At 41.4% G+C, this 27,391-nt stretch overlaps 1 protein-coding gene across 2 annotated transcripts in view; it reads left to right on the top strand.

Annotated features, from left to right (window-relative positions):
* The window catches only part of LOC126299352 (uncharacterized), a 192,454-nt gene that overhangs the window by 94,587 nt on the left and 70,476 nt on the right, over positions 1-27,391 (top strand). Inside the window, exons 2-3 of one of the 2 annotated variants that reach the window (XM_049991207.1) lie at positions 13,571-13,648; positions 17,014-17,324. In XM_049991207.1, coding sequence (XP_049847164.1) covers positions 17,052-17,324 — 273 coding nt within the window. In that variant the 5' untranslated portion in view covers positions 13,571-13,648; positions 17,014-17,051. The remainder of the gene's footprint in view (positions 1-13,570; positions 13,649-17,013; positions 17,325-27,391) is intronic. The other variant, XM_049991206.1, reaches the window with a different exon arrangement.

The following is a 27,391-nucleotide window of genomic DNA, read 5'->3' as shown; positions in this document are numbered from 1 at the left end:
GCCTTTCTCTCCCTGTTTTTTACCCCTGCCATCTTCAGAATGTGAAAGAAATTTCAGGTTGTATGTTTTGAAAATTCGTCACAAGAAATTGTGTATGAGTGAGTGGCAGCCACTAAACAAGCACTAACCAGTCTTATTCACAGCCAGCCCTCAAAAACATTAAGCACACACCAGTTTTACATGTATCAGACATGTACATTCTAAAGTTGAGAGCAAGACACATTTATCGTAAGTGATGAGGCGAACTGTGACCCCAAAAAATAACGCAAATGCAGTTAACGAAAAGAATGACATGTTACGAGAGTATTGGTCCGTAACTTACTTCTTTGCAGCGTTTAGAGACAAAAAACTATTACCAGCTGTAGGCACAGGAACCCCCAACGCCTCGTGTTGGCTGAGAAACTGAACACTATAACCAGACATGTAGTCATTTCCTCCTTACTAAAGTATTGTTATGTGATGGTTTGATACTCCAGCACACATTGTAGAGGATTTGTAGTGATATGATAACTTGTTAATATTTTTACAATGAAAGTTCTGGAGAAAAAACGGAAAAATGACAAAACGTGTTGGTCCATACAACAGTTTTTGCATATACTGTCATTTAAGTACAACGCAAAGGACGGCATGTGAACAAAGGAACCGTCTGATAGCATTACTGAACACATGTCCGAACTCAACGTGAACGAGTGAATTCTTCCAGGTTTCCTGAGGTATGTGGCATCACATGTTTACACAATTCCCATAAATTCAAATGGTTCAAATGGCTCTGAGCACTATGGGACTCAACTGCTGTGGTCATCAGTCCCCTAGAACTTAGAACTACTTAAACCTAAATAACCTAAGGACATCACACAAATCCATGCCCGAGGCAGGATTCGAACCTGCGACCGTAGCAGTCGCGCGGTTCCGGACTGCGCGCCTAGAACCGCGAGACCACCGCGGCCGGCTACCATAAATTGTGGGCAGAGAACTGACATGCAGAAGCATCGCAGATGTGTTCAGTTCTGCCGAATTTTGTGGCTATGTCAATGTGCTTCCGTCAACAATGTCACTATCGATTTATACAACCGTCATGTGAGCTAGTGTTTTGTAACTAACAGTCACGACGTAGGAGTACGTTAAACTGCAATGCTCCCTCATATAAGCAGAAGAAAGCAATGTATAGCGTTTAGGCTAGCATTACGGATTAAGTGATTTCTAAGCAATTCTGCACATAAATTGTATGTTTTTACACGTTGTACATAGGATATCAGACATTTCCACAGAATTTGTAAATGGAGGCAGTTGAGAAATCTACAGATGTGATTGATTTGTGAAAGATTTTCATGGTCATAAACAATCGGTGTGAAGTTGGACTTACGTTTGCTAGCAAGGTATGTTTTAGGCGATCTTACACGTTTCCACAGGCTTTCTAAATCATTTTTGATGAATTTCAGTGTGTTTCCTTTAAGACGATCTCTACCTTTTTATGTCCCCACCAGTATATCTACCCAAGCTCCTTGCAAGAATATCATATGCAACAGAGAAATGATGTTCATGTTTCACATTCACCTCTTCTTTAGGCAGATCCTAACATCAAGGGAGAGTGCAATTTAATTTTTCAATTTGAGTCGAAATTAGAAATTTTGTGCGAAATCACTGAATTTTACGTCTAAATCAATTCGTTTCGTGCCATATTCAACACATATTTTTCCACAGTCAAGCAAAGTCTTATTCAATGCTGATGAAAACAGCTAATGAAGACACCTTCTGTTCTCAGAATAATGTGACCAGACAGGGCAAAGGGTACCACTCATTAACACCTAACTGTCCTCATATGCTATTATTATAGACGTGAAAGCCGTTTTCATATGTTTGTAGAATGTGTGGAGCAACCTTATATAAGGATTTCATGGAAACCTCTTCTCGGTATTTTTCAATGTATGTCTTCACTCAGGGTGCTGATTGATGCAATGATGTGGGTGTCTGTACTCTCTTGCAGCCCCAACTTCAAACATTGTTTTTCAGCTTTGTGTCAAAATCACTTCACAACTTTTTTCGTATACACACAATTGCATGCCGTTAATGTAGTGGCTATCGAGAGTAGAGTGATTCGATGTATTTGACTGCCATTAAAATCAACCATGTACACCCTCATGCAAATGTAGCAGGATTTATGTCTTGTACAGTGGACAGCTATCCAGATGGAAGACAACGACCATGAAAGGGTGTGAAGATTAGAATCGAAAAAAGGCATGACCCATAGGAGTTACAGTAACTACTCAAAACAAAATTGTTGTGCACAGTGTACTGCACAAATACAACGAATTTTATTGTTTTCCTTATGTAATTGCAGTAGTATTGTATGGATTTACTTTGAGAACTCTCAAAACCAGCAATTATCAGTATGCATCTTACTGGCTGACACAATAAAAGTGAGGTCATTGGCAGAAATGCACATACGCAGGCATTGACATTTGAGATCTGAACTTGACAGTAAGCTGCAAGTACTGTATTGATGTCATGAACAAAAACAGAAAACTTGTTGATCCTGATCTCTCATAACAACTCTGAAGCAACTGGCTAGAGAATTGTAAACATAGTGCTGACAATCTCACGATTTCTGTCACAGATTCAAGATCATCAAAACTAGAAAGCTGAAAGTTCCACATACGAGATCTATTCAAAAAATTCCGTAGCCTATGTAATTTCGCGCCAATGGTGAGTTGGAGCGAAATGGCATCGTTGCACACGCTTGTGTTTAATGTGTAACTGCCATAAGTTTCATTGTTGTGTGTCTGTTTGTTATTGTTCAGTGCTGTATTGAGTAGAACATTGTGTACCACAGTTTGCGAATTTCGAGACAGCAGAGTTGAGGAGCAACGCTTCTGCATTAAATTTTGCGTGGAACTCAAGAAAACCTTTACAGTGACATCGAAATGATGCGGGAAGCCTACGGTGATGAGTGTTTAAGTGGTAGGCTACTCCGCGTTACGAATGGTTCACACGGTTTAAAAATGGCCGGACAGTAAGTTAAGGATGAACCTTGTTCAAGATGCCCCTCGACGTCTACCGAACACGCTGATATCAGGAATGTCAGTGAAATTGTGCGTGCCAATCGAAGACTGACTGTCGGAGAGCTTGCAGAAGAATGTAACATTTCAGTTGGATCATGTCATGAAATCGTGACACAGCATCGTGGAATGCATCGTGTTGCTGCCAAGTTCGTCCCGCAGCTCATGAGTCAAGACCAGAAGGACCTTCGCCTCACACTCTGTGTAGAGCTTTTGAATCGCACAAATGAGGACGAGATGTCCCTTACGAGAATCATAGCTGGTGATGAGATGTAGATCTACGGTTATGATGTTAAGATTAGGGTTCATTCTTCACCATGGGTTGTGAATGCTTCTCAGAGACCAAGAAAAGCTCTGTCGGTCAGGTCTAATGTCAAAGCCTTGCTGAGGGTTTTCTTTGACTTTGAAGGACTAGTTCATAATGGATTCGTGCCATAGGTACAAACTGCTAATCGATGGCACTGTCAGGACGTGTTGCGATGCCTGCGAGAAAATATGAGAAGGAAACGGCCTGAAATGTGGTGAGATAATTCATGGCTCTTGTACCACGATGACGCACCCGCGTATTCATCCCTGTTGGTGCGTGACTATTGCACAAAACACGAAATCACCGCGCTGTCTCATATTCCTTACTCTCCAGACCTAGCCGCCGGACTTATATTTCCGTAGCTGAAAACCCCATTGAAAGGAAGAAGATATGTAACGGCAGACGAGATAAAACAAAATTTGCAGACGGCGCTTCACGCAATCGAACGAGGTGCGTATCAAGACCGCTTTTGGAAGAGGAAACGGTGTTTGGAGTGCTGTATCAAATGTTGAGGAGAGTATTTCGAAGGAGCCCGTGCACAATAAATGAAAGATAAGCTTGGAAAGCTTTTGTGAGCAAAGTGCTGATTTTTTTTTAACAGGCCTTGTATAACTGTATAGGTTGGGTAAGTAAGAGATGATATGAACAATACTTCTTCTCTGGAATGTAATTTCTGATTGCCTCTTAGGCACAGACTTGGTCGTAACTGTTGCTGCATCTGGTACCGTCATGATGGTGTTAATAATCCATAACATCAGGCATAACAGACAATGAATGAGGGCAAACAAGAGACAATCATCGCAACTCTACTAGAGGCATATAGAATACTGTATCCAGTGTATACATAGTCCATGAAGAAACTTCAGCAGCTAGATATAATATTAGGAGAATATCTAAATTTATTCAGAGAAGATTGACCTCTAAAAATGCCATGAAGGTGATGGCTAGGCTTAATATGCAATTACAGAACTGTATCAATGAAAACAGTGGAAGAGAAACTGCTGAAAGTGTACAGCAATGTACAAAGCATTTTGTTATAATTCAGCTGTAACATGACGATGTCTGGGTTAATTTGTTACAATTTTGCTATAAATTGGTGATTTACAGCAAAACTTGTGAAATTTATGGTGTCTGAGTGACATCCTGATAGGCAGGATCTATGTCTAGAGCCCGCTCAGCTCAAATAAGCCTCAGGTCTCATACAGGGAGTGGAGAAAAGGACAGAAGCAACACATAAAATGCATGCCTGAACGCAGATGCAAGTCGAGCCTGAAGTTCGTGGTGTTGTACACTACTGGTCATTAAAATTGCTACACCAAGAAGAAATGCAGATGATAAACGGGTATTCATTCGACAAATATGTTATGTTAGAACTGACACGTAATTACATTTTCATGCAGTTTGGGTGCACAGATCCTGAGAAATCAGTACCCAGAGCAACCACCTCTGACCGTAATAATGGCCTTCATACGCCTGGGCATTGAGTCAAACAGAGTTAGGATGGCGTGCACAGGTACAGCTGCTTCAACACGATACCACAGTTCATCACGAGTAGTGACTGGCGTATTGAGACGAACCAGTTGCTCGTCCATCATTGACCAGACGTTTTCAGTTGGTGAGAGATCTGGAGAATTGAGCTAGCCAGGGCAGCAGTCGAACATTTTCTGTATCCAGAAAGGCCCGTACAGGACCTGCAACATGCGTTCGTCCCTTATCCTGCTGAAATGCAGGGTTTTGCAGGGATCGAATGAAGTGTAGAGCCACGGGTCGTAACACATATGAAATGTAACGTCCACTGTTCAAAGTGCTGTCAATGTGAACAAGAGGTGACCGAGACGTGTTGCCAATGGCACCCCATACCATCAAGCCGGGTGATACGCCAGTATGGCGATGATGAATACACGCTTCCAATGTGCGTTCTCTGCGATGTCGCCAAACACGGATGCGACCATCATGATGCTATAAACAGAACCTGGATTCATCCGAAAAAAATGACGTTTTGCCATTCGTGCACCCAGGTTCGTCGTTGAGTACACCATCGCAGGCGCTCCTGTCTGTGATACAGCGTCAAGGGTAACCGCAGCCATAGTCTCCGAGCTGATAGTCCATGCTGCTGCAAACGTCGTCGAACTGTTCGTGCAGATGGTTGTTGTCTTGCAAACGTCCCCATCTGTTGACTCAGGGATCGAGACGTGGCTGCACGATCCGTTATAGCCATACGGATAAGATGCCTGTCATCTCAACTGCTATTGATATGAGGCCGTTGGGATCCACCACGGCGTTCCGTATTACCCTCCTGAACCTACCGATTCCATATTCTGCTAACAGTCATTGGATCTCGACCAACGCGAGCAGCAATGTCGCGATACGATAAACCGCAATCGCGATAGGCTACAATCCGACCTTTATCAGAGTCGGAAACGTGATGGTACGCATTTCTCCTTCTTACACGAGGCATCACAACAACGTTTCACCAGGCAACGGTGTTTGTGTATGAGAAATCGGTTGGAAACTTTCCTCATGTCAGCACGTTGTAGGTGTCGCCACCGGCGCCAACCTTGTGTGAATACTCTGAAAAGCTAATCATTTGCATATCACAGCATCTTCTTCCTGTCATTTAAATTTCGCGTCTGTAGCACGTCATCCTCGTGGTGTAGCAGTTTTAATGGCCAGTAGTGTATTTGATGATAAACAGCACCTGTGAAATGCCCTCAATATGCTTCAAGCGTCGATCATAGTCAGAACAGTACAATTGTGAATTCATCATGTCTGAACTAAGTGAAGTAGAACGTGGGCAAATGGCTAGCGCGGATCTAGGGGTGGAGGGGAGGGGGGGACCGGTGTATCTGCCCCGGGGGGGCAATTTCAGGCAGCTCAAAATTCATATTCTTGATGAAGTAAAAAAACCTTGTTTCACAAAGCGCCTATCTTCCAGCACACTTTGGTCTATCGATTATTCGTATGAATTTGAAACGCATTCCAGTTAGTCTTCGAACGTTTAACACATTCTAAGTTGATTTCTGACTGAATCGGAAGTTATTTTTGAATGTGTGCATAGAGTACGTGATGTCTCTATCACGGGACTCCCTGTCGCATCTAAAAGTAAAAAACGTTCCCGCAATAAAAAAAAAGCTATAAGAGCTGAGACGCATAAATCCGAACGGGTGAACGCCAATCGCTGTTTCTTTATGTGGTTGATTGGGACTGCAAATGATCAGCGTTGTTATATGCCTAATTATTAGCGAAATCCATAGATACAGACTACCAGAGTGGAAATAAACAACTAACAAGGTAACTGACTAAGGTAAGAAAGAACACATTACCTACAGTGTGTCCAAGGAAATGAAATTTTAACCGAAAATTTTCGCCAGAGTGTTACACTACTAGGTTCTAGTTGTACAGTCTCTGCTTAGGAGCCGCGTAAGTTTTATTCACGGAACAGCGCTGAAAACGCGTTGTACGAACACGCAATGAAGCGTAACCGTAGTATAAGCGAGGGATAACGGAACCGGTGATTCTGGTAGTGTTAGTGAAGTTAACTGTAGAATAAGTTTTGACAATGGGAGGAATAGTTACAGAATTATTGATGACAAGATTGTTTCGTTTTATCTAGCAGATAGTGGCAAAAGAGACGTAATCAAATCGAGAAACCACACCAGTCTTGGGTACTATTCGTATTAATAGCTTTTTCAGTATTAGACAAGGACATTTTGATTTTTCATACAGCAAAACGTTTGACGAACTTTGATGAGGTAATAGATTCTTTCGCAAAAAGGAAAGCACGCGGTGGAAAGTTGTAGCAAGATTAGGGAGAAAAAAATGCTGCGACCTAAGAACTGAAGAAATGTTTACTGTCTTGCATTTCTCTTGTCTTTACAGGTCTTATGTTTCCTATATTTAATTTTATGTCACACAAAACAGAAAGTTATTAGTTAATAGGCAATAAAGAGTGAAAATTTTCTGAAGAGTTGTTATTCTCCCAGTCAAAAATAATCCCACCCAGTATTAATTTTGAGTTTTTTTAAAGGTGGTTAGGATGTCAAACTGTATGACTGGGGGCAAGAGAGGCATCACAGGGCATTTTAATTTCCACTATCCTGAATATAGGTTTGATAGCTTCCATTACAAAATACATTCCTGGAAATGGAAAAAAAGAACACATTGACACCGGTGTGTCAGACCCACCATACTTGCTCCGGACACTGCGAGAGGGCTGTACAAGCAATGATCACACGCACGGCACAGCGGACACACCAGGAACCGCGGTGTTGGCCGTCGAATGGCGCTAGCTGCGCAGCATTTGTGCACCGCCGCCGTCAGTGTCAGTCAGTTTGCCGTGGCATACGGAGCTCCATCGCAGTCTTTAACACTGGTAGCATGCCACGACAGCGTGTACGTGAACCGGATGTGCAGTTGACGGACTTTGAGCGAGGGCGTATAGTGGGCATGCGGGAGGGCGGGTGGACGTACCGCCGAATTGCTCAACACGTGGGGCGTGAGGTCTCCACAGTACATCGATGTTGTCGCCAGTGGTCGGCGGAAGGTACACGTGCCCGTCGACCTGGGACCGGACCGCATCGACGCACGGATGCACGACAAGACCGTAGGATCCTACGCAGTGCCGTAGGGGACCGCACCGCCACTTCCCAGCAAATTAGGGACACTGTTGCTCCTGGGGTATCAGCGAGGACCATTCGCAACCGTCTCCATGAAGCTGGGCTACGGTCCCGCACACCATTAGGCCGTCTTCCGCTCACGCCCCAACATCGTGCAGCCCGCCTCCAGTGGCGTCGCGACAGGCGTGAATGGAGGGACGAATGGAGACGTGTCGTCTTCAGCGATGAGAGTCGCTTCTGCCTTGGTGCCAATGATGGTCGTATGCGTGTTTGGCGCCGTGCAGGTGAGCGCCACAATCAGGACTGCATACGACCGAGGCACACAGGGCCAACACCCGGCATCATGGTGTGGGGAACGATCTCCTACACTGGCCGTACACCTCTGGTGATCGTCGAGGGGACACTGAATAGTGCACGGTACATCCAAACCGTCATCGAACCCATCGTTCTAGCATTCCTAGACCGGCAAGGGAACTTGCTGTTCCAACAGGACAATGCACGTCCGCATGTATCCCGTGCCACCCAACGTGCTCTAGAAGGTGTAAGTCAACTACCCTGGCCAGCAAGATCTCCGGATCCGTCCCCCATTGAGCATGTTTGGGACTGGATGAAGCGTCGTCTCACGCGGTGTGCACGTCGAGCACGAACGCTGGTCCAACTGAGGCGCCAGGTGGAAATGGCATGGCAAGCCGTTCCACAGGACTACATCCAGCATCTCTACGATCGTCTCCATGGGAGAATAGCAGGCTGCATTGCTGCGAAGGGTGGATATACACTGTACTAGTGCCAACATTGTGCATGCTCTGTTGCCTGTGTCTATGTGCCTGTGGTTCTGTCAGTGTGATCATGTGATGTATCTGACCCCAGGAATGTGTCAATAAAGTTTCCCCTTCCTGGACAATGAATTCACGGTGTTCTTATTTCAATTTCCAGGAGTGTATATACGTTTGAATTCCACAGAGCGAAATACAGTGACATGGAATTGAAGAATGCTGCGTGAAGAGGCGTGGCACTGCGCTTTGGCACATTTAAGACCGAATAACATCTCATACATTTCCTCGAACATATATATTTAATATATCAAACTCTTCAGAAAGATGTGAGCTACAAAGTGAATATATTTTTGAAAATTCGATTTTTAAAATTTTCCACATCCTACCTCAAACACTCGAATGGGGTCACTATCAAGCTTTTGCCCTGGTGTGGAAATATCGTAGATCTGGGGTGCTCATATGGTGGGTGCTTCCATAACCAAGGGAGTTTAAGTATTGAGTGTTGCAAGTGGCACCATATTGAAGATTTATACAAATTACACAGAAAATGGAAAAACATTATCCACTAAGTAATAACGTGGTCAGAAATGTGTGTAGAGCGAATGTGATAAGACAATCATTGAAGAAGATTGTGACGAAAAATAAGTAAACGACAATTGCAAAAGTCACTGCAGAACTGAATGTTGCACATGTGAATCCTGTCAACACAAAGTTATCTCCATAAGCTGGGAATTGCATGGCGAGCTAGAATCCAAAACCATTCATTGGTGATGCAAATGCCCATAACAGGAAAAAGTGATGCGAGAGCCATCAAACCCAGACTATGCAGCAATGGAAGGGTCTTTTGGTTGGATGAGTCCTCTCCCACACTGCTTCTAACTTCTAAGTTTACATCCCAAAAGTGAAACATGGTAGGGATTCAGTGTTGATTTAGGTAGCCATATCACTGCTAAAGATTATGTAATCATTTTGGCTGATCAGGTCTATCCACAGTATTTGTTCCCCAGTAGTGGTGCTGTGTTCCAAGAAAACAGGGCCTTGTTTACACTGCTCACATTGTCCAGGCTTATTTTTTGTGAGCATAAAAATGAATTTTCACACCACCTGCGATCGCCACAGTCACCAGATCTCAATATTATTGAGCCTTTGTGGTCTACTTTGTAAAGAAGGGTTCATTATTGCTATGCACCTCAATCATTGTTATCTGAAATGGCCACTATTTTCCAGTAAGAATGGGATAAAGTTCTCATGGAAGCCACACAGGACCTGTATTTATTTGTTCTGAGAAGACTGCAAGTAGTTTTGAGTTTTGAATGCAAGTGGGATTCCTATACTGTATTAGGCATGGTACTGTGTTTTTTCAGTGTGTCTGTATTTTTGTCCACCCCCTGTATCCAGCCTGGAATGTGATGTTCTCATAGCATAGGCCCACAAATGAACACTAAAACAGGGAAGGATGATTGAGTTTAATGCCCCCTCGACATTGAGGTCGTTAGAGACAGAGTGCAAGCTCAGATTGTGTGAAGGATGGAGAAGGCAATCAGCCATGTCCTTTAAAAGGAACCATCCCAGCATTTGCCTGGAATGATTTAGGGAAGTCGTGGAAAGTCTAGATCTGGATGGCCGGATGCAGGTTCGAACTGTCATCCTCCCAAGTGTGAGTCCAGTGTGTTAACCAATGTGCCACCCGGCTCGGTGTGAAAATGTAAATTGGGTGGAAAGCTGTTATGTATCTTTATTCCACAATCTGAGTGTTCAGTCACCATCAGCCATTTGAAACGTACACCATATTCAGAAGCTAGCTAATTCTTAGTCACACCCATTCATGATTATTTCAACTGTCAGGAATACTAAACCATCAAAATGCCCTTTTTTGGGAATGTGATGATGTCTCTATAATGGTTGTGGGCACTATTTAGTGCTCAGAAACATTCCATAGCTGGCACAGTCTGCATGGTTGTTAAATTTCCCATGGGTTCTCGCTGGTGTTGATAGAAGTAGGTCTCTTGTGCTGAATTTAGAGTCCAAGCTGACGAATTGTGCTAACTATAGAATCCTACTGTGTTTTCTCCTGGTGTCTCAGGTCACTAGCACAGTCTGCATGGTTGTCAGATTTCCTATGTTTTCCATGATTTGTGCGATGTAACAGTTGTGAGAGCTAATTATAGCTACTTTCCATATGCAACACTGTCACTGCACTTCCTCCCTGTCTCCCCACCCCCTCTCTCTCCACTGACCTGACCTCTTGGTTCATTTGTGTGCAACTTTGACCCTACGCCACCACACAAAGCTGCCAGGGAAGGGAGTTGCTGTACATAAGACTTAGCAGTTACTTCATCCAGCTGTCTCATTTGAGAATGCTGCTGTTTACCACTACTTATCAGCTCTCTGTTAGTGGGTGGAAACTTAATCATTTTGATATAGTACCTGACATGTGCTTCAAAGTTAAAGTAGAAGGCAAAAATATTGAAGCCGGTACAATGATACAGGTCACTGATATGAATTGGAATCATCTTTACAACAACTTGAAATACACCGTGGAATGTAGGACAACTACGACCATTCCCTGAAGACATGGATGTCTCCAGCAGCAGTGCATTCATCATCAATATATTTGGGATGTTACATCGAAGTTAACATCACAAGACAGCACAGTATGTATATTTAAATCATACAAGTGTCATGAACTTACACTGTTTGTAAGCTATACTGTGGATCACTGTGGACAGACTCAGTCTATGGCAAGTGCTCTTCATGATGTAGGGAATGCATTGGAACATATTCAAGAGGAGGAGGAGTTACACAAGTGTACAAGTGTGCATATGTGTGTTATACCTAAATCTGCTAGTATTGCCTCTATAAAGAGAAATTCAATACAAGTGGAGTTTATGGACAGCATACCTTAATATGTTAGTGCCCCAATTCATTTGAATGCACTACATGTAAATTTACAGCATATAAAAACCGTTATTTAGAAAATATTCCAGAGTAATGCTTGGGACTGATGTACAGAAAAGAGGAATGATAATGTTTTAACTCTAGTGATTTATTTATATTTTTTTCATGTTTTTGCTGGAATTGACACTTTATTAACTCATTATATTTACATTATGACAAGCTTGTTTTGGCAATTTTTGCCATTTCCAGGTGATCCTGCAATGATACTACATTTTTTGGTAATATTTTGTTGTTTTTTTGTAATATTTTGTTGTTTCTTCTGCAGTGTGCCCCACAATATATTATGCTACAAGAATACATGGCTTATGTGTGTGTTAATGGGTGTTTAGTTGATGTTTCAATATACGAGGGCTATCCACAAAGTACATTACGTTTTGGAATTAAAAATAAATAAAGTTTTATATACAGATGAAAGCCACACTTAAATACTACTTTTCTACATAGTTGCCATTTAAATTAAGGCACTTATCGTAGCGATGGACGAGCTTGGAAATTCCTTCGTCGTAAAATTCGACCGTCTGCGCCTTCAACCACGTGCCGACTGTCTTTTGGGACAGAAAAGGTGTGATTTTTGTGGATTTCCTGGAAAGAGGCACTACAATAAACTCTCAAAGGTATTGTCAAACTCTGCAAAACCTCAGAAGAGCAATACAAAACAAGCGCAGGGGAAAGTTGGGCTCGAAGATCTTGCTGATTCACGACAACGCCCGGGCCCACACGGCAAATGCCACTAGTGAACTTCTCGAATCTTTTAAGTGGGAGTTGTTTCCTCATCCGCCGTACAGTCCCGACCTGGCACCGAGTGACTTCCACTTATTCCCAGCAATGAAGAAGTGGTTGGCTATGCAGCGTTTTGATGACGACGCACAGCTTCAAGAAGAGGTAACCACGTGATTGAAGGCGCAGGCGGCCGAATTTTACGACGAAGGAATTTCCAGGCTCGTCCATCGTTACGATAAGTGCCTTAATTTAAATGGCAACTTTGTAGAAAAGTAGTATTTAAGTGTGGCTTTCATCTGTATATAATTTAAAAAAATTACAATACTTTATTTATTTTTAATTCCAAAACGTAATATACTTTGTCGATAGCCCTCGTAGTAAACTATAGAAGTATATGTCAAACATATATGTTAGTAGTTGTATTCTTTATCTCACAAAGAAATGGAAGTGGAAGTTTGACTTTGGTTTATTGGGAGAATTTTAGGAAACTATGGTTCACCTGAAAAGGATACTGCATATGGGACTCTAGTGACCTATTGTTGTGTGCTATTCAAATGTTAGGGATCCACACCAGATTGGATTAAAGGAAGACATTGAAGCAGTTTTGAGGTGGACTGCTAGACTTGTTACCTGTGGGTTCTGGCATTTGAGGATGACTGCAGAACAGTTCTATTGCCACCAATGTAGGTTTCATGTAAGGACCACGAAGATAAGATTAGAGAGATTAGTGTTTGTAAGGAGGCATATAGATAATTGTTTTTCCCTCACTCTATTTGTTAGTGGAACAAAAAAGGAAATGACTGTAGCGGCACGAGGTACCCTCAGTCATGTACCATGTACTATATGGTGGCTTGCAGAGTGTGTATGTAGGTGTACTTGTTACTATGCAGAAGAACGAGTGTCAGAGAGAGAAAGAGAGAGAGAGAGAGAGAGAGAGAGAAGAGACAAAATGTATGTTGTCATTACAACCCAGCCAGTTGTGGGGAATGGCAATCTATTTCTTTTGTATGAATCTATTTGAATCAGTTATGTTTACTGTCAGTGTAACCTATTTTGTGCATAAGAATCTAACACCCTCCTGGTGATCTGTAACTCCAGTGCATTTTTGTGTCCCTATATGAGTGTGTTCTCTCTTCACAGGTGTGCAGTTATCTAAGAGGGAAACCATTATTGAACAGTTATCAGCTCAAGCTACGTTATTTGCTCATCGCCACTGAGGTAGGTACCCAGAAGCTCCCTGCACTTGCTGCAAGAATGTGACTGCTCATAAATTAAAGTATGTATGGGTGAACAACACAAGAAGTTTGAGGGAGAAAAGCTGCCATCTGCAAATGCTTGGTTATGAGTTTGTCTAATACCTTAACATTATGCTCATTTAAAAAATTAGTGGTATTATTTGGATCTTGGTATTACTTTCCTTCCTTCTGTAGTATTATGTTATAACTCTACCTTACCGATTTCTGTTACCACTTATGTGAGCTTTTCAGTCTTGAAGATATTATTTTGACATATCAGATTCATTTTTGTAAAAACAAGATTTATTTTCTTGCCTCAATATTTTTTTGGTTGGATTTGTTAGCTTGTGTCTTGTTTATACAGCCATTTTCACTTGACATTTTAAGTCCTCCCCGTGCCTTGATAACAGCTGTTGTAATCCATTTCTTACTATGATTATGTATAATATTGCACCTACACCTGGGAGAATAATGTTTATGTAGTAAGAAAGAACTGAGCAGAAATATTCCAAATGCCCCACTAAATTTTCAAATACATACATACCTTAAGCTAGTAGTAAAATTATGTTGTCTTTAAATTGGCTTGTTTAGTGTCCCTTAACTCAACAATCATTTTCCCAAACCATTGTTCTTCCTTTCAAGATTTTGACAACAGTGTTCTATTATGGTTGTATTGACCACGTGTACTTCAGTCACTGCTGACGAATATTGGTTGTTATGTGATCTATTGATATATTTGATGATTTGCTAAAACTGTTTGTGATATTTACTCATAACATATTTTGTGACTCAATCCTCTATGTAGCAGTTATTGGTCTTACATAGGTATATTGAAATACGAAAAAAAGGCAATTAGTGCACAATGAAATAAAATGGCTGTCCTGAGTCACAAGAAGACTGAAAGAATTTGGACAACTAAATCATTGTACATACAGGTTAAACTGAATACAGACAAATTGATAGGCAGTACTTATAACACAGGTGTGGCGATATTGACAAATGGTGTTGGAAACTGTCACATCACTTTTAGTTCATTTGGCTGAATAAGTGTGTAATAGATCCTACCCTAGGATAGAAACAGTGTGATAGATAACACATTTCAATGTGAGATAGCACTCTCTTTACTACATGAATAACCGCAATACAAGATGGCATCCTTAACAGAGATGGCCATAGAATGAACTGAAGTACACTCATAGTTCCAAAGGTCACCTTTGCAAGAGCATCGTCAGTAGTCAATGTGGTTAATATGCCACAGTGTCCCCACAGAGACATCCCGTCCTGGTAGTGTGGAGTACTGAGGGGAGGTGACCACCAATGATGCTGAAACAGTATGACACATGTACTGCAGGAAAGGCACGGTGAGGTCCGAGTCTTTGCAGATGTCTGTCAAAGCAATGTTCATACTGGCTAGAATATCCATACATGGGAGCAGTTCCCATGTTGTTGCATACAGGTGATAGTCCTGAAGATGCAGTGGTTGGTATCGCCAAGTCCATTGACAGAACGACTCTTCGTAGGCATTGGTTATTAGGGAGAATCCCGCAGGAACCATTGGAGTCCTTGGAAGAGGTGTTGATTGGATGAAATGTTCTGGGAGCAGTAATAGTAAGTTAGCTCTCTGGCAATAGCCATGCCATAATAGCAGCTCTGATCACATCATTTGGCATGTTTATACATACATTGGCAGTGAAGCCATTGTCAGAAAATTGTCAACTAATTAGACCTTCAGGTCTTGAATCGGACATTTTGGACCTCAAGGCAGAACTTGAAATCCATGGGAGCATCAATGTGTGCTGTTGGGCCACCCAGCTGAGTACCAAGATGGCTGGGCGGCATGAAGAAAGCAGTGTGTTTTTGGTGGACAAGTCATTGTGTAGGGTCCACATGGGCTTGAGACAGTTTATTGTTACTGCCATAGCCTTGCCATTCAGGAATACCTTGAAAGTGTGTATCACTGTTTAATCACATTGAGTTGGCCTGTGCACTCCCTCTGATGATCTCTGTGTTGCTGTCTGCCAGCAGGTGGTGTCACTTTGCCATCACCACTGGTCCTCCCTCCAAGGGAACAAGCTCTAGGTTATTAAGTCTCTCCCAGCAGCTTTGAATGACCTTCTCTCGGCCCTCTCAGCACAAGGAGATCATTTAACTATGTTATGTATTGAACACTGTTGTTTTAGCAATCACCATGGTGATCCCCCCTCAACTTCTAACTGTCCACCTTTCCTGATGGAATGCCCTTTTTTTAATCGCTTACATTCTCTTTTGTGTTTGCTGTCTGAGTTATCAACCATTTTAGTGAATGATGTGTGGGCTGTTTTACTTTTTATGCATTGTAGCAATATGGCCAAGGCAATTTCATTTTTGGTTCAGGACCTTTCTCCATGTCCCTGGTTTTATCTGTCTTCTCTTCTGTTGATTGGGATTGACATGTAGTCATTTTTAACTCATCTCTTTGTGTTCATATTCTACAGTTTTGACATGGGCATGTATGACCCTAGTTGCTTTTGCCTCCTAAAACAAACCAAAACAAATTATCACAGGCTGTGGTTTATTATTTATTTTCAATAAATCTCCTTTGAAGTTATTTAGTGATTTATATTTGTGTGTAATGAAATAGTAAAATTATGATTCTGGCTGTGCTGAGCAGCAGTTACATTGAAACTTCCTGTCAGATTAAAATTATGTGGCAGGCCAGGACTCAAACCCAAAGCATTGCCTTTCATGGACAAGTACTCTACCAACTGAACTACCTGAGCATGACTCACATCCCATCCTTGCACCTTTACTTTTGGTGGGAGTAGCACTCCTGGAAGAAAGGAATAGCAGATAAATGGCTTAGCCACAGCCTGGAGGATGTTACCAGAATGATTGTTCACTCTGCAGGAGTGTTTGCTGATATGACATGCCTGTCTCACAAATTTTGCAGGAGAACTTTTGAGAAGTTTGGAAGGTAGAAGGTAAGGTACTGGTAGAAGTAAAATTGTAAGGATGGGTTGTGAGTCATGCATTGGATACTCAGTTGATAGAGTATTTGCTGTCAAAAGGCCAAGGTCCCAGGTTAGAGTCCTGGTCTGGCATACAGTTTTAATTTTCCAGAAAGTTTCATATCAGTGCACACTCTGCTGCAGAGTAAAAATTCATTCTTGAAGCAAGTATGTTATTTCACTCCTACTGTGAACTGGATTTTCATTACTGGTGAAATCTAATTGTTTCCTTTGTAAAACCACAATTGGTGCTTTTGTATTTCATTGTATCTAGTATTTTCACCTTGTTATTTTCTGTGGTGGAAAAAAATCCTGTAATGACACAAGCATAGTAATGAACATTATTATCTTTTCTTTACAGAAACCTAAGTGAATTTAGTTCAGAGCCAAGCTGAAGGAATGTGTTGGAGGCCTTTTCTGATTTTGCTGTTAATCACAGTAGATGTTAAATCTGAGGAAAAAAGTGCAGAAGAAAATGAAGCAGGAGGGGAGTTTTTAAGGAATATGATACAACAAATAAGAAATGAGCAAGGAAATCTCAATTCTCAAAACAGTTACCCAATAAGTCGTATCGAAGAAGATACAAAAGAGCTGCAGTATTCTAAACCTAAACTCAAAGAGACTGGGCTGAAAATAATGGGACCAACTCCTGTACCAGATACGGATAACACAGTGAGTACAATTAAATACTTTCAGAATAGTTTAACAATGTATGCTAGAGTTCCGAAAGGTAACGTCAGCAGTTTATGATTCTCTTTATGATGATTATGAATGGTGCTGTTGATTTTATAACAGGTATAAACACCTTTTTATTTCATTTAGATTTATTCTTCCATTGTCCAGTCATCTATTTGAACACATCCACCAGCTGATCTTTCCCCCCTTTTTCTCCCTGCTCTCTATCTTATTCCAGTTAATTTTATTATTTATTTGAATAGAGCATTTAATGTGTATGAGATGTATCAGAATTTCATTCTAAAACTTACGCTAGTGTTCACATTATTCAATCTACAGTTTTGTCATATTTACCTGGAATACTATGTGAGAGGTGTTTGCATCAACTGTGGACAATGTTATTGTCAGCCAGAACTGCTTTTTGATCTTAATTTACAATTATGAACAAGAATTGTGCAAAAAAACTATCATAAAATGTATAATGGCAGGACACCAAATACAACCAAATCATGAAATTAGTACAGTTTCAGAACCAAAATTGCAACCCACAGGAGAAGACAAACAGATGTTAAAACATCTATGACTGAATAGTAAAAAAAAGAAAATATTCTGTATTTTACAGGAGACAGGTCTTTTCTTTTTTTTTTTAAAAAAAAAGGCATATATGAGAAATGACAACAGGAGCTTCCAACCTCAGGAAAGTTAATTTTGTTGTCAATAGTAGGACTAAGTGATTCTTTATTGCAGAAATACCTTTAATAGAAAAAGTTGCCACATGTTTCAAATATAGTCACTCATGGTTAAGTGAGTACTTTCAATTATAAGACACATTGACAAAGAAACAGTATATGATATATTTTTAGAAAATTGTTTTGTACATTGGTATCCCTATACACAAACTGAATGGATATTGTAATTATCTGTAGACAGAAAATATATTTAACAATTGAAATATTGCATTTTACTCACATCACATCAGTATGCAGGATAAAAAAGTAACAAGAATGTCCTGCTTGAGATGAAGTGTCTTCTAAGCACATTTGTCACAAGAAAGTTTCTTATCTTGTCTCTCCTATCCAGACACAGTACTTACGGGATCATGTACTACATTTCTCTTGCTGGATACAGTCATAAAATTTACTGCTTAATTGTTAAACAAGGGCCTGCCACAATATTGTCACACATTTGAATTCAAGTTTTTTCATTCAAGGTTCTCTTCCTGTTCAGAAGACTTAGGAGAAACAGTGTGCCCTTCATGACCTTAATATTTTATATTCTTTAAAAAGTGGTAAACACTTCTGCCCTCTGTATCTTAATTTCATATCAGTGATTAGTCCCTTAATCAGGTTTCTTGGAACATGACAATACCATCCTTGCTGCATCTGACTCCTCTCTGTTTTCACCATGCATAGCAGTCTGCTGAAGGTGGCCATTGTCTGTTCCCTGTGCTGTTACAGAAATAAACTTTTCTTTTGCAATTGCCAGCTGATTAATGGGGGAAATTCTCATCCCTCTGAAAACTTCTACAGCATTTGATATTGTAGTTGCTTTTCCCTAGGCCCCTTTCAAGAGAGAACCAAAACTGAATTTTTGTTGACATATGTTGTGGATGGTTGAACACCCAGTAATGGCAGTCTTGCAGATGTAAAACTGCAGAAGAGTGCAGTGCATGTATTTTAGCACTGGAGAGGCATAAAATCACTATGCCATCCCAATACAACATTCAGAAACATTGACCCATTTTGTATTGGTTGTGTGACCATCCAAATGCACAGAATGCTTCTTCATTAACATATCCTGATTTTGTAATATGGGTAGTGGATCCTAGCAGCAATTCATTATAGGAGTTAATTTTTTAGCCTGATTGTTTTGGATATAATGAATAAAGGAAAGGACATTACTTTAGTATCACAGGAGACCAGTGCAAACACATTGGCTCCCCTTAACTACATGTCACTCTAACAACATTCCTTTCCATTTTAGTTGCAATGACTCAAGCTGGATGGCAGTTACTGTGGGCAATACCAATCTCATCAAGGTTTAATATTCTCTCCCCTTCATCTACAAGATCAAATCTAGCACTACTGATTCCAGCAGGTTGTGCAATTCATTGATCTTCTTCCTTGTCAACCCATATTCTATGGACTGTGAAATTTCAAGTTTTGTTAGGGACAAGGCCCATAAATTTCTGGAACCAGTTTTACCTCTATCTCTTCCTCTGTTTTGTCAAAACAATGAGCAATTTTCAGACCTTTTGTGTAATTAAGGCTGTGTTGCAAATATTGAGAGAGACGGGAGGAAAACTCCTTTTGACCGTATATTGAAACTTCCTTTTTAGAGTAGTTATCCGCTTGTTTGTAAAAATGGGTTGTTTTGCTATATTTGTGTTGTTCTGTTTTCTCTAGCTCAAAGCATGTGGTCCCATAGTGTATGGAAAAGTTATAGCACAAACAGTGGCCCAATTTCTTATTTTTATTTGTATATAACATGTATGTATCATCTACAAAAAATAGTTTGAATGTACACATATGTTATTAAGTATCCTTAACTCATCTGAGTGTTTACACTGCCTGACATAACTAGTGACACATCCAGATGGGAAGGAGGAAACTGAGTGAAAATTTGGGGTTGATAGGGCATGTGATGTTACTTTGGTGATTGCAAAATTTAGTTGAATTTACAAAGAATTTGGTAGTTGCAGCCCACTTATTACTATGGTGTTTGACCACATTTGGCCTTGATGCATGCACTGATTGGCTTGGGAAGAGTGACATTAAGTAAATGGATCACCTTCTGACACAAGCTGGTGCACAACTGTTGTTGTGGTCCTTAGTATTCTGAATACTGGCACTGGGACAGAGGTGATGTCTGAACTCATCTCACACATGTTCCATCAGGGGCAGATTTGAGGATCTTGTAGGCCACAGGGGCACTTCATCATCACGTAAACAGTTTGTACAGACACTTGATATATGTGGGTGACAATTGTCTTGTGAAAAATGACACCATGATACTGTCACATGAGAGGTAACCCATGAGAATGCAGGAAATTCATGGCAAATTATTGTGTTGCCATAGTTCACTCAGATGCTACCAGCCATGACCTGAAATCATACCCCATGACTCCCTGTGCTGTGACACCAAACATAACACCACAGTGACTCTCCAAAACATTGAAAGAATGGAGCATCTCCCCAGGTCGTGCCATGACCCCAAACATAACACACTGTGCCACATGAGTGGTCCTCCTTGGCCATCACTTTATTGTTCACATGGATTAATTGCTCTTGGCCAGCAATTCTCTCAATCTCTTTAATGCAGGTGAACTCTCATTGACAACGACCCAATTATGCATGGCCTTACAGTGCAGCCAAGGAAATATGGAGGTTAGGTAGGTCACAATACAGTGTGAGGCATAGTGTTAAGTAAGTTGAGTGCATCTCACCTGTGTACTTTATGACTTTGTAACCTATGTGTGAGTGGTCTCAGTTGACTGAGTGTTACACTGTTATTCGTGCCGAGCTCACAGTTGTGATTGGGCAAGGTAGCGTTGATCTCATATGTTGACTTCAGACAATCTATGTGAAGTTTATATGCCATCTCTCTTGCACCACAGTTGTGTGATGTCCCTGTGGATGGCTGACCAAGTGCCTGAAGTCTACTGAAGGTTGTTATTTGATTGTGAGTTGTAAAAGCCAACAAACTTGATGTTGTGAAAAGAATTATATTTCCACTTACGGTGCATATTTGGTGAACTTTTCATGATTAATATGCTTTAGTTTTATATGATCATACTAAAACTTCATGATGATGAACATAGTATACAATTTTGTCATTGGTTCCATCATTTTGCATGTTCAGACAGTTTGACCTGTTACCCACTGTGATAATGTATTTCAAATAATTTTCTTTAAAAAAATCATTTCTACCATATGGTCTCTGAATATTATGGTTTCAAGTTATACTGGGTGACCAAAAAATCTGTTAACATTTGAAAGTTCAAGACTTCATAGAATGATGTAGGTAGAGATGTAAAAACTGACACACATGCTTGAAATGACGTGTCACTTTACTGAAAAAAATGCACAAAATGACCAACAGTTGGTACTTCTTATGATGCAAAAGCAATAACTAGCATAAAAATGGATTTTTAACACAGATGACTTTCTTTATAACAAATGCTGAACATGTCGGCCACCATTCATCAACAATAGCAGTAGTCAGGGGACAATGTTGTGAGCAGCTCTTACAGCATATCAGTAGGTATGGTGAGAAATTGCTGTTGGATGTTGTCTTTTAGCATCCCAATGAGGCTGGATGATCACAGTACACTTGTAACTTATGTAGCCCTAAAACCAATAATCACACAGATTGAGGCCTGGGGACCTGGGAGACCAGACACAACAGAATTGGTGGCTCAGCATGTGATCCCTCATCAAACAATATGCATGAGAGATCTTTCACACATCTGCATAGGTCATACCTCCCAGCAGATGTTTATCAGCTGAGCTATGGATGAAGTGATTCTGTAACAAAGTGGTATACCTCGCACCCATCAGACTGACAGTCTGAAAAGCAGTGCCCCACATTTCCTTGAAGACAGAGTGTCCAGTCAGGATTTATGTGGGAAGTTCACACTACAGTGTGACTTTCTTGTCATGCAATGGGTTTCCCATGACAGCGTTGTAGGATTTTCAGTACCCAAAACTGTGTGGGTGTGGACTCTCCAGACCCTTGGAATGTGAAATAGGCATTAAACAATCATCATCTCCCCCCATTTTCTGATGTGCCCACACTGCAGATGCTCTCTACATCACAAAATTGGTGACTAACAGCTCATGATTTGACACTGGATTTTGTGAAGATAATATTGGATGGTACACCTTAGTAGTCTCCAAACAGGAGAGTGAGAATATTGGTCGGGCTTCACGAGTGCTGACTTCACTATGCAGCAATGAACCCTTGAAGTCTCCATTTCTTACTGAGTTGCCAGAGTAGCAGTAGTACTTGTATTTGGCCAGACACTATGGCACCAATAATCTAAACAGCCCATGGTTTTGAACTTTGTGATCATTTTTCTTCACAGTGATGCTCATTGCAGGACCATTACCTGTTCAAGTACCCTTATTATGGTTACAGGATCATCAAGCTACAGTATCAGATTCAACACTCTGGTAGTAAAGCTTCACTAACAGTACCTTTTCCAGTGCATCTCCCTCCCTTGCAACAGCTTATTTGATACAAGATTCTCATGTGATGTTAAATATGCAGGGTGGACTATAGGAGTCACACACAGTTATGTCAGTGGTTTAAGGATTTTGGAAATGGCAATATGTCAGCCTGTGAGGATCCAAGGCCTAGACAACCTTCCACAGCAACAGATGATGATCACATCAAAAAATTTTATGCTATGTTTTGATGAAATAATTGTTTAATTGTTGGAGAAGCTGGTGTTGAAGTGAGCGTCAGTGTAGGACCATGCTATCAAATTTTGAATGACAGACTTGTGACACATTCTGTCATTGCAAAATTAATTCCCTGTTGGTTGACTGATGACCAGAAACAGATCTATGTTGAAATAAGCCAGGAACTGCTTGCCGCAGCAAATGGAAATGAAAACTCCCTACAAAACATCATAGCAAGAAATGAGATTGAGTTAATAACAATAATACTGAAATGAATGTGCAGCTGTTGCAGTGGGTGGGCAAAGTGTGTCCTTGTCCAAAGAAGGCAGGCATGAATCAGCCAGAGATCTACATCTACATCTACATCCATACTCCTCAAGCCACCTGACGGTGTGTGTCGGAGGGTACCTTGAGTACCTCTATCAGTTCTCCCTTCTATTCCAGTCTCACACTGTTCATCGAAAGAAGGATTGTCGGTATGCCTCTGAGTGGGCTCTGATCTCTCAAATTTTATCCTCATGGTCTCTTCGCGAGATATACATAGGAGGGAGCAATATACTGCTTGACTCCTCGGTGAAGGTATGTTCTCAAAACTTCAACAAAAGCCCCTACCGAGCTACTGAGCGTCTCTCCTGCAGAGTCTTCCACTGGAGATTATCTATCATCTCCGTAACACTTTTGTGATTACTAAATGATACTGTAACGAAGCGCGCTGCTCTCCATTGGATCTTCTCTATCTCTTCTATCAACCCTATCTGGTACGGATCCCACACTGCTGAGCAGTATTCAAGCAGTACTGTAAACTACTTCCTTTGTTTTCAGATTGCATTTCCTTAGGATTCTTCCAATGAATCTCAGTCTGGCATCTGCTTTACCAACACTCAACTTTATATGAGCATTCCATTTTAAATCACTCCTAATGAGTACTTCCAGATAATTTATGGAATTAACTGCTTCCAGTTGCTGACCTGCTGTATTGTAGCTAAATGATCAGGAATCTATCTTTCTATGTATTCGCAGCACATTACACTTGTCTACATTGAGATTCAATTTTCACTCCCTGCACCATGCGTCGATTTGCTGCAGATCCTTCTGCATTTCAGTACAATTTTCCATTGATACAACCTCTCGATATACCACAGCATCATTTGCAAAAAGCCTCAGTGAACTTCCGATGTCATCCACAAGGTCATTTATGTATATTGTGAGTAGCAACAGTCCTACAACACTCCCCTGCGGCACACCTGAAATCATTCTTACTTCGGAAGACTTCTCTCCATTGAGAATGACATGCTGCGTTCTGTTATCTAGGAACTCTTCAATCCAATCACACAATTGGTCTGATAGTCCATATGCTCCTACTTTGTTCATTAAACGACTGTGGGGAACTGTATTGAACACCTTGCAGAAGTCAAGAAACACGGCATCTACCTGGGAACCCGTGTCTATGGCCCTCTGAGTCTCGTGGACGAATACCGTGAGGTGGGTTTCACACGACCATCTTTTTTGAAACCCATGCTGATTCATGCAGAGTAGATTTCTAATCTCCAGAAAAGTCATTATACTCTAACATAATATGTGTTCCAAAATTCTACAACTGATCGACATTACAGATATATGTCTATAGTTCTGCACATCTGTTTGACATCCCTTCTTGAAAACAGGGATGACCTGTGCCCTTTTCCAATCCCTTGGAAAGCTACCCTCTTCTAGAGACCTATGGTACACCGCTGCAAGAAGGGGGGCAAGTTCCTTCGCATACTCTGTGTAATAACAAACTGGTATCCCATCAGGTCCAGTGGCCTTTCCTCTTTTGAGCGATTTTAATTGTTTCTCTATCCCTCTGTCGTCTATTTCGATATCTTCCACTTTGTCATCTGTGCGACAATCTAGAGAGGGAACTAGAGTGTAGTCTTCCTCTGTGAAACAGCTTTGGAAAAAGACATTTAGTATTTTGTCCTTTGGTCTGTCATCCTCTGTTTCAGTACTACTTTGGTCACAGAGTGTCTGGACATTTTGTTTTGATCCTCCTACCACTTTGACATAAGACCAAAATTTCTTAGGATTTTCTACCAAGTCAGTACATAGAACTTTACTTTCGAATTCATTGAACGCCTCTCGCATAGCCCTCTTCACACTACATTTCGCTTCGCGTAATTTTTGTTTGTCTGCAAGGCTTTGGCTGTGTTTATGTTTGCTGTGAAGTTCCCTTTGCTTCTGCAGCAGTTTTATAACTCGGTTGTTGTACCACACTGGCTCTTTTCCATCTCTTATGATCTTGCTTGGCACATACTCATCTAACACATATGGTAAGATGGTTTTGAGTTTTGTCCACTGATCCTCAACACTATCTGTACTTGAGACAAAACTTTTGTGTTGATCCATCGGGCACTCTGTAATCTGCTTTTTGTCACTTTTGCTAAACAGAAAAATCTTCCTACCTTTTTTAACATTTCTATTTATGGCTAAAATCATCGATGCAGTAACTGCTTTATGGTCACTGATTTCCTGTTCTGCATTAACTGATTTAAATAGTTCTGGTCTGTTTGTCACCAGGAGGTCTAATATGTTATCACCATGAGTCGGTTCTCTGTTTAACTGCTCAAGGTAGCTTTCAGATAAAGCACTTAAAAATTTCACTGGATTCTTTGTCCCTGTCACCCATTATGAACGTTTGACTATCCCAGTCTATATCCGGAAAATTAAAATCTCCACCCAGAACTATAACATGGTGGGGAAATCTACTCAAAATATTTTCCAAATTAGCCTTCACGTGCTCAGCCACAACAGCTGCTGAGCCAGGGGGCCTATAGAGACATCCAATTACCATGTCTGAGTCTGCTTTAACCATGACCTTCACCCAAATGATTTCACATTTAGGATCTCCGTCAATTTCCTTTGATGCTATTGCACTTCTTATTGCTATAAACACGCCTCCCCCTTCACTGTCCAGCCTGTCTCTGCGGTATAAATTCCAATCTGAGTTTAGGACTTAATTACTGTTTACATCTGGTTTCAGCCAATTTTCTGTCCCTAGTACTATATAGGCATTGTGACCATTTATTAATGAGATTAGTTCTGGGACCTTTCTATAGATGCTACTGCAGTTTACTATTAGCACATTAACAGTGTTATTCTCCGTTGCATTTTGCCTACTCCTACCTTGCCGCGTCTCAGAAGGCGTCTTGTCAGGCCTAGGGAGGGAATTCTCTAACCTAAAAAACACACATGTGCACTCCACACGTACTCCACTACCCTTGTAGCTGCTTTCTGCGTGTAGTTCACGCCTGACCTATTCAGGGGGACTCTACATTTCTCGAACCCAGATCTCCGCAGAATCGTATGAGCCACTGGTTTAAGCCTTCTACTCAGCTCCAAACCAGAGGACCGCATTCGGTTCTGGGAACGATACTACAAATAGTTAGCTCAGATTCCACCCCATGAGTGAGGCTTTCCACCTTCACCAATTCCACCAACAGCCTGTACGAACTAAGGATGACCTCTGAACTCAGACGACATTGGTGCCAACATGATCAAAAATTTGCAGTCGGGTGCACCCAGCGATCTCTATCGCCGCAGGCAGGGCCTCCTCCACATCTCAGATGAGACAGACACCCCAGCAAGCAGACAGAGTGAACACTGGCCTTCTTCCTCGACCTTTCCGCTATTTCCCCAAGGGGCTCCATCACCCGCCTAACGTTGGAGCTCCCAATAACTAATAAACCCCTCCCCCCATGTGCCTGCTCTAACCTTGCTTAAGGAGCAGCCACATGTTCACTCACAGGCATAGCTGGCAGTGCCACACTGCCAGCTTCCACATTGACCCTCCGCCTCGTGCGCTGTGAACGCCGCTGAACCCGCCACTCCCCTTAGGGAGAGGGTGACCCAACCGCTCCCGGTACCCGCGAAGATGTTTTGACAGCGGGGACAGTGGGTGAAGCATGTAACACCTGGGGTGTACCATGCGACGCACCAGACTCTCCACTGCCGCTACACTCTGAGACAGCAGCCTGAAGATGACTGACCGCGGCCATCAACACGTTCAGCTGTTCGCAAACAGTTGCCAGCTCCTCCTGTGACCGTACACAGCAGTCACACATCCTATCCATCCTAAGAAATAAATTTACTGTAGAGAGTTTGTCAACTTTAACTAGACTGCTAATTCACTAAAGGTGGTTGATAGTTGACTAAACAGTGGTTGCTAGACACTTATTGTAGAAAACAGTGAAAATAGCACTACCTGTCTCTGGACTGTATTGAAAACAAACACTAGCATGACTGGCACAATGGTTGACGAAAGGGACTCTCTCTGACTATATTCAAAACAAACATGAAATCTATGGAACACTATTACTAGCACTCGACAATTAAAGCTTCCTAAAAGCAAAAACACTCGGAAGAAGAAGTGACAAGTAAGATAAATACAGTTAATACTTAAATTAACGTAGCTCGCTGCACAGCAGACATGAAGCAGACGGCAGTTACAACGACACTCGTTAATGCTAGCTATGGCATACCAAACCACACATGCCAGATGTGTGGCCAGTGGCTCAGCCTGTCTCGTCTTTGTTCTGTTCTTCTCAGAAGTACCCAGTACAGTCCAACATTTCATTTATTATTGTCGTGTGGTTTTTGGTCAGCACAACTCTCTTCAGCTCC

This window comes from Schistocerca gregaria, chromosome X (genome assembly GCF_023897955.1).
Source record: "Schistocerca gregaria isolate iqSchGreg1 chromosome X, iqSchGreg1.2, whole genome shotgun sequence".
Taxonomy (NCBI): Eukaryota; Metazoa; Arthropoda; class Insecta; order Orthoptera; family Acrididae; genus Schistocerca; species Schistocerca gregaria.
Note: the sequence above shows the minus strand (reverse complement) of the source record. Positions and strands in the feature narration are given on the sequence as shown.